At 45.0% G+C, this 19822-nt stretch overlaps 1 protein-coding gene across 1 annotated transcript in view; it reads left to right on the forward strand.

Annotated features, from left to right (window-relative positions):
- GCAT (glycine C-acetyltransferase) overlaps positions 1–19822 on the forward strand; it is an 82921-nt gene that overhangs the window by 18211 nt on the left and 44888 nt on the right. The window contains exons 2-3 of the mRNA XM_030208029.1: positions 8060–8190; positions 18522–18623. Of these exons, the coding sequence (XP_030063889.1) occupies positions 8060–8190; positions 18522–18623 (233 nt within the window). The remainder of the gene's footprint in view (positions 1–8059; positions 8191–18521; positions 18624–19822) is intronic.

A 19822-nucleotide genomic window follows, 5' to 3' on the forward strand; every position in this document is an offset into this window, starting at 1 on the left:
GCCAAGTAGTTGTAATTTAGTCGCAAAACCTCATGATTGTTCTAAATAATCTGCGTTTCCAAGTATCTGTAAATTGAGTATTTAAAGTCTCGATTTCTGACTGAACTAATTTTGTTACCTTAATTTGTTCCAACATGATTTCTTTGAAGGAACACATCTCTCTAATTAGTAATTCAAATTGAGATTCAGCAGGTTTCGGTGCCATTTTTTTCAGGTGTGCTCGGCTTAGACTTGGGCCTCATTTCACTGGGGAGGGCATAACTAAAGTTTCAGACTTACTATTTTTTTGAAGTTGCCTTCGAGTTTTGTAAAATTAATCTATCAATAGGTTGGATCCAATGGTGAAAATAGGAGGAAGGATGTTTATCTGGTAAAAAAATTTGGCCACGAGCAGAGAACACTCGCTTCATGCATCTGCTTGGGCGATTTAAAGCCTTATAGCAGTACTTCAGATATGAAATCATTTTGCCCCCTAAGACGGTAAGACCAACTTCCCAGCTTCCCAAAACAATCTTGGGGTGCATTCATGTTGTCTATTGTTAGTGCCTTCTGTGGATTAGGAATTGGTTGTTGGACACAAAACAGAGTGTAAGGTTAAATGGCCATTTTTCTCAGTGGAGGAGGGTGAATAGTGAGGTGCTGCAGGGATCTGTACTGGGCCCAGTGCTATTTAACATACTTATAAATGATCTGGAAATCGGAACGACGAGCGAGGTGATTAAATTTGCAGATGACACAAAACTATGCAGATGACACAGGGCCCTGTTTACTAAACTGCGTTATAGGCGTTTTAGGCATTATAGGCGTTATAGTGTTTTTAACGCTTATTAACCATGTACACGCATTAACTGTGTATGCACCTACAATATCCCTATAGGCAGCTACAGGGTTAACACACACGCGCTAATTGTCGGTACGTTAAAATGCTAACATGCCTTAGTAAACAGGGCCCTAAGTTGTCAAAATACATGTGGATTGTGAAAAATTGCAGGAAGTCTTTAGGAAACTGGAAGACAGGGCATCCATATGGCAGATGAAATTTAACGTTGACAAATGCAAAGTGATGTGCATTGGGAAGAATAATCTGAATCAGTTACCTGATGCTAGGGTACACCTTAGGAGTCAACACTCGAGAAAAAGATCTAGGTGTCACTGGAGACAGTATGCTGAAATCTTCTGCCTAGTGTGCGTTGGTGGCCAAAAAAGCAAACGGAATGTTAGGCCCAGTGGGTGACCAACCCCCCCCCCCCCCCCCCCCCAGTGACAGGGGGGCTGGAGGTCCGCTGGACCGCCGGTCCCCCCCCGAAGATTCCTCCCCCCTAGGTTCAGGGAGGGCTGGAGATCCGGTGGGTCTCCAACCCCCCAGCAAAGGGTCCCTGGTGGTCCAGTGATCAATCTGCCCCCTCTCCTTGCCTACCCACTCCCTACCCCCCTACCTTGTGGGTCGGAGGAGGGAGGCAGCCTGCCTCCCTCCTCTTTCTTCGACGCCGCAAAATGGCGGCACCCGGCCCTGCCCAGTGTATCTTAGGATACACCGGATCTCCCTGAACCTGAGGGGAGGATCGTCAGGGGGGACCAACAGTCCAGCAGACCTTGAGCCCCCCCTGTCGCTAGGGGGGGGGGGGGGGTTGGTCGCCCACTCGGCTACCAGGGACTGGTTGCACATGTTGTGGGGAGTTAGGGGGGTTGGAGACCCACCGGATCTCCAGACCTCCCTGAACCTGGGGGAGGGGGGGATCGTCGGGGGGACTGAAGTTCTGTTGGACCTCCAGCCCCTGTTGCTCGAGGCAGGGGTAGTTGGGGCCTGGTGGTCCCACACACCTCCAGTCCCTGTGTTTGACAGGTTTGGGCTTTTGACAGCCCAGACCTGTCAAACAAGTGTGGGAGGATTGTGCTGAGCGCATGCTCAGGCACAATTCTCCCGAACTTCTACCCCATGATCAGTGGCGTTCCTAGGGGGGCTGACACCCGGGGCGGATTGCCGATGTGCCCCGCCCCCAGGTGCAGCGCCCCCCCTGGATGCAGCACGACCCTCCCCCTGGCGAAAGGACACCCCCCCCTGCGAAAGAACCCCCCCCTGGGTGCACACCACTGGGGGGGGGGTGCCGCGCGTGCCTGTCCTTCGTTCGTTCCATGCTCCCTCTGCCCCGGAACAGGTTGTTCCGGGGCAGAGGGAGCATGGAACGAACGAAGGACAGGCGCGCACGGCACCCCCCCAGCGGCGTGCACCCGGGGCAGACCGCCCCCACTGCCCCCCCTTGGTACGCCACTGCCCATGATCAGAGATAATTGCGTGCTTAAATTTGCATGCAATTATCTCTGATTATCGGTGCAGTAAAGCCCCGTGCTGTTCCAGCGCTATTTTAGAGCGCTGTTTGGAACAGTGCGTGGCTTTTGATCATCTGTCTGTTTGGATTTTATAGACCTCAAATCATATTATGCATTCGTGGTGGATACTTCCATCCAGGCTTTGCTTTCCATTCTCTGTATACCAATCCTCCCTGCAGGTTACAAAGTGCTTACCTGTGGTCTCCTCCTTCCAAGAGTGGTCTAGAAAATTAGTAAGGTAAACTAAACTTCAGAGGCAGGCTTTTTAGTTGGTACTGAGTGCTTCCTACCTCATTCAGACCCTGATGCTCAAAACTCCAGTGATGTCCCGAATAGCACTGTAAAAATACTGCCAGAACAGTGCAAAAGAACAATGCCCTAATGCTCAAAGCTAATGAGATGCAAATATAGGGCCGCAAACAAGGAGTTCGGTGGGAGAATTATGCTTTGGCATGTGAGGATTGTGCTGGCGCATGCGCAGAAGAGTTCCGCGGTAAGCTTGGCTCCTGTGCACATGCGCCTAGTAAAACCCGAATGTGAAGCACACATTGACGTCTGTTTTCTGCAGCCTAAATATAAGTTTTATTTTTAGCTTAGACGCTTATATTTAGATGGAGAAAATAGACGTCAATATGTGCTTTCGCTTGAGTCAGCTGTTTCTCACGACCAGCACTTAAGGGCTTACACGGACTTCCTTCTGCTTGAAAAGGGGCAGGTCTTGCAGAAAGAATCACGATAGAAGCATGCGAATCATGAGAAATCCTCTCTTCCAACAGCCTAACGGCTGCTCCGACCTGGCGTTATTTTTTGCAGCAGTAAGGCAGTTTTGTTTCGGGTGCAAAATTGACTGCATTAACACGAGCTTGTCTACATTGCATGTTACTTACGCTGTTTGTATGCGCGCTCATTTGTTCCCATGCTCCAGGCCTCTGAATATTCTGCACAGGCAAACGCGGGCACTAGTATGGCGCTAATGACGCCTGAATTTACTATTGAACATCAGGGCCTCACTGCCTGAGGATAGCAAAGGAGCTCTCAGTGCTCCTGATTAAATTATCCCGTAATAACCAAACGTACAAAGAAATGGATTTTAACCTTGCGCTGATTGCCACAGGCACACAAGCTAAAGAATGAGTACAGTGCAGTCTCGATTATCCGACATAAACAGGACCGACCCATTGTCGGATAAGAGAAAAGTCAGATAATACGGAAAGCACTGTATGAACCCCTCAAACAATGCATAAACAAAAGCATAGAGTTCCCAATTTTCAAAAATTGTTCTCAAACAAAGATTTTTAATGGAAATGTCATGATGTCACCGGGGGGGGGGGGGGGGGGGGGGGTTGTCGGATATGCGGATGATCGGATTAACGAAGGTTGGGTAATCAAGACTGTACAGTATTTGCATGGTGACATTTAGTACTGCAGAATAAGGATGGACTTTTCTGATCTCTTTGCAACATATAGTTTATTCACAATTGTTAATGGAGGAATAATTGGATTGGTTGCATTTGCATATTTTTCAAACTGCTTCACGTTAGGTCTGATTAATTCCTAATTGTTATGGGTTAATTAAGAGTTTTCTTCTCTTTGACATATACCAAACTATTTATGTTATTTTAGCGTACAACGCAAAAATTACAGGTTATAGACTTGACACAATATTAGTTCTTTTCCAATTTGTGAATATCAATGTGTGCCACTATATATATATATGTATATTTTTTTTGCCTTGATTACACACACCTTTTTGATTGCTTTTTGACAAATTGAAGTTATCACTTTCTAGTGAGTTCTCCTGAACTTTGAACCGGAAATGATGTATATAAGCATCATTTGACATCACAATAGGTTTTTCCACCTTCAGTAACGGAGTACTGCTTTGTGATTTGAGCACATAATAGTAAGTGAACTTTTTACCAATATGGTTTGATTTCACAGCTCTAGGAAACTAGTGTTTGTAATTTATGAGTCGCTACATATTATGAAGTTCTTTGGTTTTTAGGAAGTGATTCTTGACGATGTTTTATGCAGGAATAGCCTTTTAATGCAAAGTAGCAAATACATCTTTGGCAGTTGTCTTGAACATGCTGTCAAATACAGACATGGAGATAATGGGATAGTGTTTATCCAACACACACCTGCATGGCAGATTAGTATTGAACACCAAGATAACATATGGTAGTATATTGATGGATATATATATATATGAGATCTGTTTTCATTTAAGAGGGATCATTTTTGGTTATTTAATTTTAATTCTATTTTGTGTGTTGGTTTAGGGACTTGCCGTCTGTGCTGGACTGTTTGCAACGACATGGAACATGTCTCATGTCCCATGTGTTAACAGATGATAACGGCCAGTGCTAGTGCACGCTGTTTTGCCCTCTTTCCCAAAGTGTGCTGTCTTAACGACATTGCTTGATGACATTGCTTCCCCCAAACGGCCAGTTAAACCTGAATAAAACCAACATTCCTGGAAATGATGACACAGGAAACTAAACAAAACATTTCTAGCTGCCTATTGCAGAAGCTTGTTAATTGTTCACTACTTATACAGTGGGGGAAATAAGTATTTGATCCCTTGCTGATTTTGTAAGTTTGCCCACTGACAAAGACATGAGCAGCCCATAATTGAAGGGTAGGTTATTGGTAACAGTGAGAGATAGCACATCACAAATTAAATCCGGAAAATCACATTGTGGAAAGTATATGAATTTATTTGCATTCTGCAGAGGGAAATAAGTATTTGATCCCCCACCAACCAGTAAGAGATCTGGCCCCTACAGACCAGGTAGATGCTCCAAATCAACTCGTTACCTGCATGACAGACAGCTGTCGGCAATGGTCACCTGTATGAAAGACACCTGTCCACAGACTCAGTGAATCAGTCAGACTCTAACCTCTACAAAATGGCCAAGAGCAAGGAGCTGTCTAAGGATGTCAGGGACAAGATCATACACCTGCACAAGGCTGGAATGGGCTACAAAACCATCAGTAAGACGCTGGGCGAGAAGGAGACAACTGTTGGTGCCATAGTAAGAAAATGGAAGAAGTACAAAATGACTGTCAATCGACAAAGATCTGGGGCTCCACGCAAAATCTCACCTCGTGGGGTATCCTTGATCATGAGGAAGGTTAGAAATCAGCCTACAACTACAAGGGGGGAACTTGTCAATGATCTCAAGGCAGCTGGGACCACTGTCACCACGAAAACCATTGGTAACACATTACGACATAACGGATTGCAATCCTGCAGTGCCCGCAAGGTCCCCCTGCTCCGGAAGGCACATGTGACGGCCCCGTCTGAAGTTTGCCAGTGAACACCTGGATGATGCCGAGAGTGATTGGGAGAAGGTGCTGTGGTCAGATGAGACAAAAATTGAGCTCTTTGGCATGAACTCAACTCGCCGTGTTTGGAGGAAGAGAAATGCTGCCTATGACCCAAAGAACACCGTCCCCACTGTCAAGCATGGAGGTGGAAATGTTATGTTTTGGGGGTGTTTCTCTGCTAAGGGCACAGGACTACTTCACCGCATCAATGGGAGAATGGATGGGGCCATGTACCGTACAATTCTGAGTGACAACCTCCTTCCCTCCGCCAGGGCCTTAAAAATGGGTCGTGGCTGGGTCTTCCAGCACGACAATGACCCAAAACATACAGCCAAGGCAACAAAGGAGTGGCTCAGGAAGAAGCACATTAGGGTCATGGAGTGGCCTAGCCAGTCACCAGACCTTAATCCCATTGAAAACTTATGGAGGGAGCTGAAGCTGCGAGTTGCCAAGCGACAGCCCAGAACTCTTAATGATTTAGAGATGATCTGCAAAGAGGAGTGGACCAAAATTCCTCCTGACATGTGTGCAAACCTCATCATCAACTACAGAAGACGTCTGACCGCTGTGCTTGCCAACAAGGGTTTTGCCACCAAGTATTAGGTCTTGTTTGCCAGAGGGATTAAATACTTATTTCCCTCTGCAGAATGCAAATAAATTCATATACTTTCCACAATGTGATTTTCCGGATTTAATTTGTGATGTGCTATCTCTCACTGTTACCAATAACCTACCCTTCAATTATGGGCTGCTCATGTCTTTGTCAGTGGGCAAACTTACAAAATCAGCAAGGGATCAAATACTTATTTCCCCCACTGTAAGTTCTGTTGAAGTGGTTTGTTTGTCTTTTGGACCTTCACAAAGCATTGAAATGAGATTCTGTTTTAACCCTTGCATTGTTTCATCCCACAGCAACCCTTTGACTCTTGCTTTCCTATATTTGACAGTGTATGAGGAAATTTGATAGCCATTTAAAAGAACTCATGAAGATAAGTGGAGTCTGGATGCTCATCTTCCTGTTTTTTTGTTTTGTTTTTTAAAATCCCTACCCAGGGGTATAGCCGTGGGTGGGCTGCAGCCTCTTCATGTTGGCATAAGGCCCACTCAGCAGTAGCAACACGGGCCAATGACAGGAGAACTGGAGGTGGCATCGACATCTGTACTGCCTAGTCCTCACGCATGGTAGCTCCAAGCCTCACCAAAACATTAATCCTGGCTTTGTCATTGCTACCATCTTCCTCAATGCCATAGTATTAGAGTTAGTTGAATAAAGAATAGTATCTCTATCAGTGGCTGTTAATATGTGAATTCCAAGTAACTTTGTTCTGGTCATAGGCGCCGACTTCGTGGGTGCTTTTACAGACCGGAAGTTCCCTTCCAGCCCAGCCAGAATTTTAAAACTACTCTACTACCCTCTGAGTTCCAAGGCCACCCCTCCCTCCGAGTCCGAGTTCCAAGGCCCCCCTCCGTCCGAGTTCCAAGGCCCCCCTCCCTCCGTCTGAATTTTAAAAGCCCTCGTCTTACCTCGCATCAGTGAAAAGTGTGCACTGCAGGCTCGTTGGCGCTTCAGCCTTCCCTTCTGTCTCTCAGCTCTGGTCCCGCCCTCATTTCTTGTTTCCGCAAGGGCGGGACCAGACCAGAGCTGAGAGACAGAAGGGAAGGCTGAAACGCCGATGAGCCTGCAGTGCATGCTTTTCACTGACAAGAGGTAAGAAGAGGGCTTTTAAAATTCAGACGGATGGAGGGAAGGGGGCCTTGGAACTCGGAGGGAGGGGGGCCTTGGAACTCGGAGGGAGGGGGTCTTGGAACTCGGAGGGAGGGGGGAGGGAAAGGAGCGAGAGAGGGAGGGCGGGCCCCTGGAACTCGGAGGGTGGGTGGGCGGGCGGGAGGGACTGGAACTCTGAGGGAGGGAGAGGGGGGCTGGAACGCGGAGGGAGGGGGCGGGGAATGCACCACCTGTAAAAAAAAATTTCAGCACCCCCAATCATTTTGAAAAGTTGGCTCCTATGGTTCTGATAGTCCAAATTTAAATTCACATGACCTTCCCAAGAGTGAATTTAAAACAGCAAATAGTGCTGAAAATAGCTAATAACCCATTTTCTCTGTATTGCTGTGTGCATATGAGAATTTGGCAGAATATATGGTGTAGAAATCAAAGCCAAAGGAGACTGAAAGGCTTTGAAATCAGACATTATTATTTCTAGCAAAAGACGCATAAATTATATTACTAGGTGCGAGATCTATTTGTTTCTCTTTTACCTAAATTTTGGAAATATGTGAAACACCTTGCTCCTGTATGGTAAAAAATGGTCAAGAAAATCTATAACTGAAACTGAACGGGAGAAAAATCAACAAGAGATTCCTGATGCCTTGCACTTTCTGCTTCTTCCTCTTCCAGGAATTCTGAATTTCTGTGCAAATAACTATCTGGGACTGTCCAGCCACCCTGAGGTGATCCGCGCTGGCCTGGAGGCCTTGGACCAGTATGGGGCAGGCCTCAGCTCTGTGCGCTTCATCTGTGGAACGCAGGTGTGTTGACGAACATGCCACCAGTGCTGGGAGAGGGACAGGGAAGAGGAGGCATAGAGGCTTGTCCATTGTGTGAACAGTTGGGGATTCATTTGTGGCTCTTTTGTCATTTCATTTTCCATCTGTGATGGCTTTGAGAAATTGTTTTTTTCCAAATCATCTTTATTGAAAAATCAAAAAATAATTCCATAATCCAATGCTGACAGTCATTAGAAACAGAGGGGTCAGCCAACAGCGCTCAACATCTTGCTGACCGCTGCCAGTGCTGTACTCAGAAATTCAGTGCCAGGCCAAGTTCAAACTTCAAAGCCGACTAAACCATAGCCGGTTAAGTGTGATATTTGGCACTTAACTGGGCTATGGGGCACCACATAATGATAGGACTGACCAGGCAATTTTTGGGTGGGCCAATAGGTTGGGTGGATGGGCACTAGATAAACACCTGCCACCTGATATGCCCTGCCCACGCCCCTACTCCTACCGCACACCTACCCCACTCCCAATAACTTCAATGAGACTAGCAGTGCTGGCCTCAGTGGCTGCAGGCCACATTGAGAGCTAGGGGAAATATAAGAGGGTGTACTCTTCATCCTCCACTGATACACGGTCCACCAACACACATAGACTTCCCTTAAATGTGGAGGAGTAACCTAGTGGTTAGCGCAGCGGACTTTGATCCTGGGGAACTGGGTTCAATTCCCACTGCAGCTCCTTATGACTCTGGGGAAGTCACTTAACCCTCCATTGCCCCAGGTACAAAATAAGTACCTGTATATATGTAAACCGCTTTGAATGTAAAGGTGGTATATCGTCCCATTTCCCTTTCCCCTTCTCCCACTTAAATATGCCCTACATATTACAGTGGGGCCCTAAAATATCAATACATCTATCAAGAAAACTGAAGAAGCCAATGTACTATAGAATACTACATAGAAAACTGATGCTTACAGAATATTTTGGTCACACACACAGAACACAAATACAGAATAAGTGACCACAAACCATAAACAAATTAAATCAAAATCCCAAGAGGCCAGACCTTGCATTTAGCACAGCACAGAGAAATACAAAGATGCATTTTCTCCTATACTGTGCAAAATCACATGCAGGAGACAGTGTTAGGGGAGGAGGTGCAACTAGGGCAACTGCTTTTGGCCCCCTAGCCAGAGAGAACCCCAGGCCAGCTGGAAGCTGAAGAAGTTGCAGCCTGTTAGTAAGCTTTTGTGTCCCTTCCCAAATTTCTGCCTTGGGCCCCAGCCATATCTAGCAGGATGTACATTTTTGAAATCTGACACATTCTAGTCACTAAATAGAAAAATAAAATTCTTTTTTTCTACCTTTTGTTGTCTGCTCATTTTATTTTTCAAGTCATGTTGGTTCCAGGCTCTGGTTTCTACATCCTTCTCTTAACTCACTCACCAAGGTCTCATGTCCATTTGATAGTTCCACTCTCTCTCTCCATGTCCACTATCCATCTTCTTCCATCTCTGTACCTCTATCTTCCTCCATCTCTGTACCTCTATCTTCCTCCATGTTTAGTATCTTCCTTTCTCTATGCCCCTATATTTCTCTGTCCAGCTTCTCCCCTCTTTTCATCCCCAGTGCCAATATATCTCTACCCTATCTGACCCTACCCCATCCAGCTTCTCTCCCTCTCACTCCCTCCCCTTTCCAGCATCTGGCTTGGTTGCTTGATTCCCCGCCCTCCCTTCCTCCCTCACACTGTAGGTTTAGTATTTGTTCCCTTTTCCTTCATCTCCTTGGTCTTGTATCTCTATTTCCCTTCCCTCCCTCCTTGTGCTGTATCAGCAGTTCTCTCCCTTCCCTCCAGTTCTCCCCCTCTTCCTCCCATGTCCAGCAGCTCTCTCCCTTCCCTCCAGCCCCCTCTTGCACCCACACCCAGCAGCTCTCTCCCTCCATCCAAATCCCCTCCTCCTCTTCCTCCTGCAGCTCTCTCCCTTCCTTCTAGTCTCCTCCTCCTCTTTCTCCCAGTCCAGCAGCTGTCTTCCTTCCCTCCAGCCCCCTCTTCCTCTGAAGTCCACCAGATCTCTCCCTTCCATCCAGTCCCCTCCTCCTCTTCCTCCCATGTCCAGCAGCTCTCTCCCTTCCCTCCAGTCCCTTCCTCCTCTTCCTCCCTTGTCCAGCAGCTCTCTCCCTTCTCTCCAGTCCCTTCCTCCTCTCCCTCCCCTGGCTAGAAGCTTCCATCCAGATCTCCTCCTCATTTTCCTCCCACCTCCAGCAACTCTCTCCCTTCCATTCAGTCCCCTCCTCCTCTTCCTCCCACCTCCAGCAACTCTCTCCCTTCCCTCCAATCCCCTTCCTCCCACAAGTCCGGCTGCACTATCCCCCCCCCCCCCAAGTCCAGCACTTCTGCCTTCCTCCAATTCATCCTGCCCCAATCCAACACCCTCGCTGCCTTTTCTCCCGTAGCTGCGGGTCTGGCCATCCGGAAGCATTGCCTGCCTCAAATTCTGCTCCTCCCCGCCGCTGCCTCGGTCCCTGCAGCATTCTTTTTTGGCCCATCGCCGGCAGCACTGCAATTCACACAGGCAGTTCCGCTCCCCTTTGCCGCGTCCATCCGGCCCTCTCTGATGCACTTCCTGTTTACGTAGGGCCAGATGGATGCGGCAGAGGGGAGCGGAACTGCCTGTGTGAATCGCAGCGCAGCCAGCGACAGGCCAAAAAAAGAATGCTGCAGTGACCGAGGCAGCGGCGGGGAGGAGCAGAATTTGAGGCAGGCAACGCTCCCGGACGGCCAGACCCGGAGCCGCGGGAGAAAAGGCAGCAAGGGATGTTGGGTTGAGGCTAGTTAGGGTGGGCCTCGAGCAAAAGTGGCTGGGCCTGGGCCCGTCCAGGCCTGCCCGTGGCTACGCCTCTGGGACTGACTGTTATATGGTCCTATTTATGTGGTGACTTTGGCTGATAAAGTGCTGAATATTACCCCCAGAATGCCTCCAGAATAGCTGGTTTTGCTTTAGGTGCTAACCAGTCATTTTCAGTGTCACTAACTGGTTAAGTGTTGCTAAAAATAACTGGTTAACCCTGAACAAGGCATTTAACTGGCCAGAAACCATTGCTGGCTGGTTACATCGCTTTGAATATCACCCCCATAGACTCTAAATGACTAACAGTCCAACTTGGTTTTTAACAGTTTTCTTTCCCCCCACCACAGAAAAAGCCTTCCGTCCCCCCTCTCGGGACTCCATCTAAATCTGAGACCTGGAGGGATTTTATCCAGTCCAGGACTATTGCTGAGTTAATTTGTCAAAGAGTGAGTCATGAATGATCATTAGATTAACAAATCAGGATTAAGAGAATTTATATCTCCATATTCTCTTATCAAGCAGCAAGATGCTAGAATGCTCTGTCTTCTGCTATTAGATTAGGAACCCATTAAATGAGTTTAGGAAGACATTGAAAACATTCTTGTTCTAGAAATTTCTTAAATGATGGATAACATCATCTAACTTATTATTATTGTATCAAAAGTACTGTCACATTTCTTAGACCTGGCTAGTTATCTTTATTGGAATCCACACAGAACCTTTTGGCTTGTAGTAAAATATAAGAATTTTATATTGCATTGTTCATAGCTCATAATTCGCCTTTATTTGATATATAACTGGTTTACAAAAGTATGGATAAAATAAAAAGTATCAAGGAGGATAATAAAAGGGATGGTATTATGGGAGGTCTAGGTTATAATTGTGTATAAAATCAGTAAGTAAAAGCATTCACCTAATGTCATAATATACAGATGGCAGGAAAGGATATTGGAAAGAACAAAAAAATTATAACAGACAATCCAGGTGATCTTAAGGTAGAGACCTTATTCCTCATATGCAGAGAACTTTAGAGAGTAAAGAATCATGGATTTGATATACCACCTTTCTGTGATACAACCAAAGCGGTTTACAAATGTAACAAATATATATATATATATATATTATATGCAGGTCCTTTCTCTGTCCATAGTGGGCTCACAATAAGTTTTGCACCCAGGGCAATGGAGGGTTAAATGACTTTCCCAGAATCACAAGGAACTGCAGTGGGAATCAAACCTGGTTCCCTTGGGCTACTCCGATTACCTATTTGCAATTATCAGGTGGAAATATTTTTGTGAAAAATGTTTCTAATTGAATATGGTTTGTTAGCTTGATATTAGAGGCCAACTGAAACCGGTGATTTCGGTTCAGGCTGAAACTGAATCTGCCGCCAAAATCCACAGCCCAGTTTCAGCCAGAACTGAAAATGTGGCCCCATCCCCTGCTGCTGCAGGCCATCCTCCCCCCCCCCACCCCCCTGACAGAAAACACCTCTCCCCCCTCCCAGGTCGCCCACCACTCCACCCTCCTTACTCCTCCCCCCCCCTCCCGGGAGGCCCTCTCCAGGCCTACCTTGTAAAGGCTCTGGTGATCTAGTGGTGTCTTTTGTGCAGGTGTGTCCTGAATTGCTTCTGCCCTCTTCCTCTGTGCTGAATAAATGGCAGCCACGACTTCCCATGGCAGTCTCGCAAGGGGGGGGAGAGGGCACAGTGATGGGCAGCCCAGTGGGGAGTTTTGTCAGGGGGGTGAGGGAGGCAGGCTTGCGGTGGCAGGGGTGGGGCTACAGTTTTGGGTTTCCGTCAAAAAAGCACAGGCGTATTCAGCGGAAACCCGAACCTGGATTTCAGGTCGGTTTTGATGCCAAAACTGAAATTCAGTCAGCCTCTGCTTTTCTTCCTCAAAAAAGATAATAGAACAGTTCACAATTTAAACACAAGTAATTAAAAAGCACAACAGAAAAGAAGGCCCATATTTGATAGGAAAGAATACATAAAAGTGAATATCAAAGCTAGAGATGGTAGTAGTGACAACAGAAGATAAGAGTAGTCATACTGGGTCAGACCAATGGTCCATCTAGCCCAGTATCCTGTTTTCCAAACAGTGGCCATGCCAGGTCACAAGTACCTGGTAGAAACCCAAATCGTGGAAATACTCCATACTACAAATCCCAGGGCAAGCAGTTGCCTCACATGTCTGTCTCAATAGCAGACTATGGACTTTTCCTCCAGGAATTTGTCCAAACCTTTTTTAAACCCAGATACACTAGCCGTTGTTACCACATCCTCCGGCAAAGATTTCCAGAGCTTAACTATTCATTGAGTGAAAAAATATTTCCTCCTATTTGTTTTAAACGTATTTCCATGTAACTTCCTCGAGTGTCCCTTAGGGCTCTATTTACTAAGCCACGTTATAGGCATGTTAACAACTTTAACGCACATTAATCATGTATGTATGATAACCATGTACTTGCCTACAATATCCCTATAGGTGCCTACACGGTTAACGCGCATGCTAATTGTAGGTGCGTTAAAAACACTAACACGCCTTAGTAAATAGGGCTCCTAGTCATTGTAATGTTGGAACGAGTAAAAAATCGATTTACTTCTACTCGTTCTACACCACTCAGGATTTTGTAGACCTCAATCATATCTCCCCTCTTTTTCAAGCTGAGGAGCCCTAACCTCTTTAGCCTTTCCTCATATGAAAGGAGTTCCATTCCCTTTATCATTTTGGTCGCTCTTCTTTGAACCTTTTCTAATTCCACTATATCTTTTTTGAGATACAGTGACCAGAACTGAATGCAATACTCAAGGTGCAGATGCACCATGGAGCGATACAAAGGCATTATATATTTTCGGTCTTACCATCCCTTTCCTAATAATTCCTAGCATCCTGTTTGCTTTTTTGGCTGCCACCACACACTGAGCAGAAGATTTCAGCGTATACTGTACAATGACACCCAGATCTTTTTCTCGAGTGCTGATTCCCAAGATGGACACCAGCATCAGGTAACCATGATTTGGATTATTCTTTCCAATGTGCATCGCCTTGCATTTGTCCACATTAAATTTCATCTGCCATTTGGATGCCCAGTCTTCCAATTTCCTAAGGTCTTCCTGCAATATTTTACAGTCTACATGTGTTTTAACAACCTTGAATAGTTTTGTATCATCTGCAAATTTCATCACCTCACTCGTCGTTCTGATTTCCATGTCATTTATAAATATGTTAAATAGCACCAGTCCCAGTACAGATCCCTAAGGAACTCCACTATTTACACTCCTCCATTGAGAGAAATGACCATTTAACCCTACCCTCTGTTTTCTGTCCAGTAACCAATTTCTAATCCACACCAGAACCTCGCCTCCTATCCCATGACTCTTTAATTTTCTCAGGAGTCTCTCATGAGGAACTTTATCAAAAGCTGTCTGAAAATCGAGATACACTACGTCAACAGCTCACCTTTATCCACATATTTATTCACGCCTTCAAAGAAATGAAGCAAATTGATGAAGCAAGACTTCGCTCTGCTGAACCCGTGCTTACTCTGTCCTATTAAACCATGTTTTTCTATGTGTTCTGTAATTTTATTATTTATAATAGTTTCTACTATTTTGTCCGGCATTGACATCAGGCTTTGTGGTCTGTAATTTCCCGGATCATCCCTAGAACCCTTTTAAAAAATTGGCGTCATATTGGCCACCCTCCAATCTTCAGGAATTACGGACGATTTTAACGACAGGTTGCATATTACTAACAGGAGATCAGCAATTTCATGCTTGAGTTTTTTTGAGTACCCTTGAATGTATGCCATCCAGTCCAGGTGATTTACTACTCTTTAATTTGTCAGTTTGGCTCAGTACATCTTCCAGGTTCACCGAGATTTCTTTCTGTTCCTCCGCATCATCACCCTTAAACTATTTCCGGTACAGGCAGATCTCTTACATCTTCTTCCGTAAAGACAGAAGCAAAGAATTCATTCAGTTTCTTCACTATAGCCTTGTCCTCCCTGAGCGCTCCTTTTGCTCCTTCATGATTTAATAGTCCCATGGATTCCCTTGCAGGCTTTCTGCTTCTGATGTACCTGAAAATTTCTCTTCATATTCTCTTTTAGCCTGCTTTATTAATGCTTTGCATCTGACTTGCCAATGTTGCTTCTTATTTTCTTCACTTGGGCCCTTTTTCCATTCTTTGAAGGACAATCTTTTGGCTGTAATGGCCTCCTTTATTTCACCTTTTAACCATGCTGGCTGATGTTTTCTCTTCTTTCCACCTTTGCAAATACGTGGAATGCATCTGGACTGTGCTTCCAAGAAGGTATTTTTGAATAACGTCCATACCTGTCCTAACCTTTGCAGCTGATCCTTTTAGATTCTTTTTAACTATTTTCCTCATTTTATTATTATCGCCCTTTCAAAAATGAAATGTAGCTACAGTAGATTTCCTTTGCGGGTTCATCCCAGATAGTAGCTCAGACTTAATCATGTTATGATCACTATTTCCCAGGGGACCTAACACCGCCACCTCTCGCACTGTGCCCTACACGCCACCAAGGACCAGATCCAAAATGGCTTCCCCCTTTTTTTTGGTTCCTGGACCAGCTGCTTCAAGAAGCAGTCGTTTATTATCTCTACAGATTTTATCTCCCTGGCACTCCCTGATGTAGCATTTATCCAGTCAATATCTGGGTAATTGAAATCAACTATTTTTATAGCGTTTCCCAATTTGCCAGCTTTCCTAATCTCTGTAAACATTTCTTCATCTGTCTGTTCATTCTGTCCCAGCAGACGGTAATACAGCCCTAAAAGAATACTCCTTCCCTTCACACATGGAGTTTCTATCTGCGTCATGTGGAATGTTTGTTTTATTTGACTCAATTCCCTCTGTAACATATAGCGCAACCCCCTCTCCAATTTGATCCTATAATTGTGATACAATTTGTACCCCATTAACACAGTGTCCCATTGATTATCCTCTTTCGACTATATCTACCTCATCATTTAGCGCTATATATTCTAACTTTCCCATCTTATTTTTTAGGCTTTTAGCATTTGTATACAGGCACTTCTATTGTGTTTGTTCCTTTGATCTACAAGCTGCTTAGGAGATAATATGCATCCTTTATCCAGCTGTCTCATTAAGCACACCTGGCTTACTTTCAGCATTGCTGAAACCTCTCTACTGGGGTTCCCTAAATGTTCTGTTTTGATAGTATCCTTCAAAGATACTCCACACCGAACCATGTGCTCCTGGGCAACTGTTGGCTTTCCCCTCCATTCTAGTTTAAAAGCTGCTCTATCTCCTTTTTAAAAGTTAGCACCAGCAGCCCGGTTCCATCACAGTTAAGGTGGAGCCCATCCTTTTGGAACAGTCTCCCCCTTTCCCAAAATGTCACCCAGTTCCTAACAAATCTAAATCTCTGCACCATCGTCTCAACCACGCATTGAGATTTTGGAGCTCTGCCTGCCTTTTGGGTCCTGTGCGTGGAACAGGGAGCATCTCTGAAAAGCCTAAATTTGGCTTCCAGAACCTCCCTCCCACATTTTCTTATGTCATTGGTACCCACATGTACCAAGACAGCCAGCTCATCCCCAGCACTATCTAAGATCTTGTCTAGGTGATGCGTGAGGTCTGCCACTTTTGCACCAGGCAAGCAAGTCACCAGGCGATCCTCACGTCCACCAGCCACCCAGCTATCTATATGTCTAATGATCAAATCACCAACTACAGCAGCTGTCTTAACCCTTTCCGCCTGGGCAGAAGTTCTTGGAGAACCTGGTGGGCAGGTTCTGGCTACAGGAGTACTTCCTACTTCACTAGGGTGATGCTGTCCTTCTAGAGATCTCTCTTCTCCAAGGCAGCACAGGGGCTGCCAGACTGGATGTGGGACTTCTCTGCAATTTACCTTTAGGTCTCCTCTATGTACCTCTCTATCTCCTTCAGCTCCACCAAGTCTGCTACTCTAGCAAAAGACATATAGAGATTTGCTGGAGTCAGTGGATTCTGGGAGGAACAGCTATGTCTAAATGCAAGTTGAAATCCTTTTGAAATAAGTGGGCTCTCAAAAGTCATCTAAATCTAGGGTAGGATGGCTGTAATGGAATGCCTCAAGGAAGGGCAAATTGCGTGCACAAATTAAGCCAATCAGAGTTGGTTAACAACCAATTAGTGGCACTAATTGGCAATAATTAGAACTTATATGCATAACTTTCTGGGCGTATTCTGTAAAGTGGTGCTCGTCAATTCTAATGTGCACAGTTAAAAAGGGAGAGTGGCCATGGCATAGAGTGGGCGGGTCATGGGCATTTCTTAAATAGTATGCACACTGTTCTAGAATACACCCGATCTGCACCTAAAGTTAGGCGCAGTTATGTAGGCCTGATTTTAAGTGGCCTAAATAGATGTGCCTAGATTTTAGGCACAAGAATGGCCGCTAAGCGTATTCTAAAATCTACGCCTAACTTTAGGTGCATTTTATAGAATCGTGCTAATCGCATTGTTTTTTGGCGCCGATTTTAAAGCACTATTTATAGAATTTGGGCCATAACTTATAAAAAATCGTAAATTATGTGCATATCTGCTTTGGCATTATGGAAGGATTGATAGAATTACAGAGGGCAAAGGTGCTCTTAGATTCTTGCGGTCCATGTGGACAGTATATTTATGATCACTTACACTAGCTCTATGGTTGGTATAAATGATTGCACCTAAATGTTAGATGTGTTAATACCTGGTTAGTATTCTATAAAGTAACATTGGCACCTACATTCCTTTCTAGAATAAGCTCCTAAAGATAAGCCCCCTGTTAAACAGTTGCCCCCATAGCCTTCATGTGCATAAGTGTACTTGAATTGAGTAGAGGAGTGGCCTAGTGGTTAGGGTGGTGGACTTTGGTCCTGGGGAACTGAGGAACTGAGTTTGATTCCCACTTCAGGCACAGGCAGCTCCTTGTGACTCTGGGCAAGTCACTTAACCCTCCATTGCCTGCCGCATTGAGCCTGCCATGAGTGGGAAAGCGCGGGGTACAAAGGTAACAAAAATAAATAAATAGAGGCATTCATGGACATGGGGTTGGGAAGGGCATAGTGCTTACATAAATAGTTTATAAAATATGCATATATGTGTGCAAATTCAGCTGGGAAAAGTGCATACTGAATAACAGGTGGAAATGTGGGCCTTTATTTTCCGTGGGGTAATTGTTAAAGGAAAAGTAACTTGGTATATACTTGCCACAGAAAGTCTCTTTAGGCACCCCAAAAATAAGAATACACAGCCACGTTGTGCTCATAAAATACTGCAAGGTTAGGTGGCATATTGTAATATTACCCTTCTGTGTTTTTACTTCTTGAGACACTGTGATATGTGCCTTTTCAAGCTGAGAGAAACCTGGGGTGTTTTGGCCTTTCTACTGACAAAAAATATATATTTTCTCTCTTCCCCTCCACCCCTATTTTCATGTTCTTTATCTGCTTTTCTCTGTTTTGGTCACTCACTTGGTCTCTACAGAGCATACACAAAGGCCTGGAGAAGAAGATAGCTCATTTCCACCATCGTGAAGATGCCATCTTGTATATCAGCTGCTTTGATGCTAACGCAGGGGTCTTTGAGGTTGGTAGAGCATATGATCTGGAGAGAGGGGATTGGAGGAGAGGGTATGTCTGTATCTATAGAGTTAAAAGAAAACTGTTGGCATTATGGAAGGAATAGTACACTCGAGCTCTTTGAATAAATACTCTGAAAATGCAAACCCAGGTTCACATTACTTGTGTGTATATATCGTGAATATCACATAGAACCACTAGATAATGTGTAAGTGGAGAAAAAAGCCTCAGAGTCGCCGCCCAGCCTGCCACCTCTCAGTGAAATTTTAAGGCATGAGCTCGGCGTGCCATCATTTAACTTAAAAAAAAAACTCCACATGTGCTTCAATATATCGATCACAATTTTAAATATTGCTGTATGTGTCCACTAATCCTTCTTATAATTGTACTGCATCTAATTAATGGAACTGTTAAAACGACACAAGTTCCATATCATTATGTTGAATGCAAACATCTTTGAGTGACATTGGGAGACACACCAAATGTGGGCACTGTTCGGTATGCCATATTATGGATGAGAACAGTATATTCACACACCCGAGAACAGGACGAACATGTTCTTTAAAATCGATAACTACATGTGAAACTACTGGAGTGATTTATGTGATTCGATGCCCTTGTGGGTTATTATATATTGGGCAAACTGCAAGAAGTTTGAAAGCTAGGCTCATTGAACATCGGTCCTGTATGAAATTAGGGAAGCAGGAAGCCCCAATGGTGTCCCACAATGAGAAATTTCAACATAAATTTGATAACTTGCGCTGTATGATCTTAGAGCAGGTTCAACCTTCTTTGAGACGGGGAGATGTGAGTAGAGTGCTCCGTCAAAAAGAACAGAAATTGATTTTTTATTTTAATACTGTTGAACCTGAAGGATTGAATGTGAGGGTAGAATGGTCTGCCTTTTTCTGACGTACGTGGGGAATCAACATATGCAGAAGTGACAACCTGATCGTGATATTGGCAGCGGAAGTGACGAGGTGGTGACTCGCTAAAGAGGGGAGGAGCTAAGTTTGCTTTAAAATGGCGCTGTGTTTCCCGTACAAGTACCGTTAAGCAGTGAAAGTTTGGACAGTGGATGCAATTTTTGGAATATAGGAATTTTTTGGACATTACCCCTGACGCAGCAATCGCGAAATGGGGGCTCCCTGTCGGGTTACCAAAAGGAAGGGTCATCCGGAGAAGGTCTTTTGAAGAAGATTTAAA

This window comes from Microcaecilia unicolor, chromosome 1 (genome assembly GCF_901765095.1).
Source record: "Microcaecilia unicolor chromosome 1, aMicUni1.1, whole genome shotgun sequence".
NCBI lineage: Eukaryota > Metazoa > Chordata > Amphibia > Gymnophiona > Siphonopidae > Microcaecilia > Microcaecilia unicolor.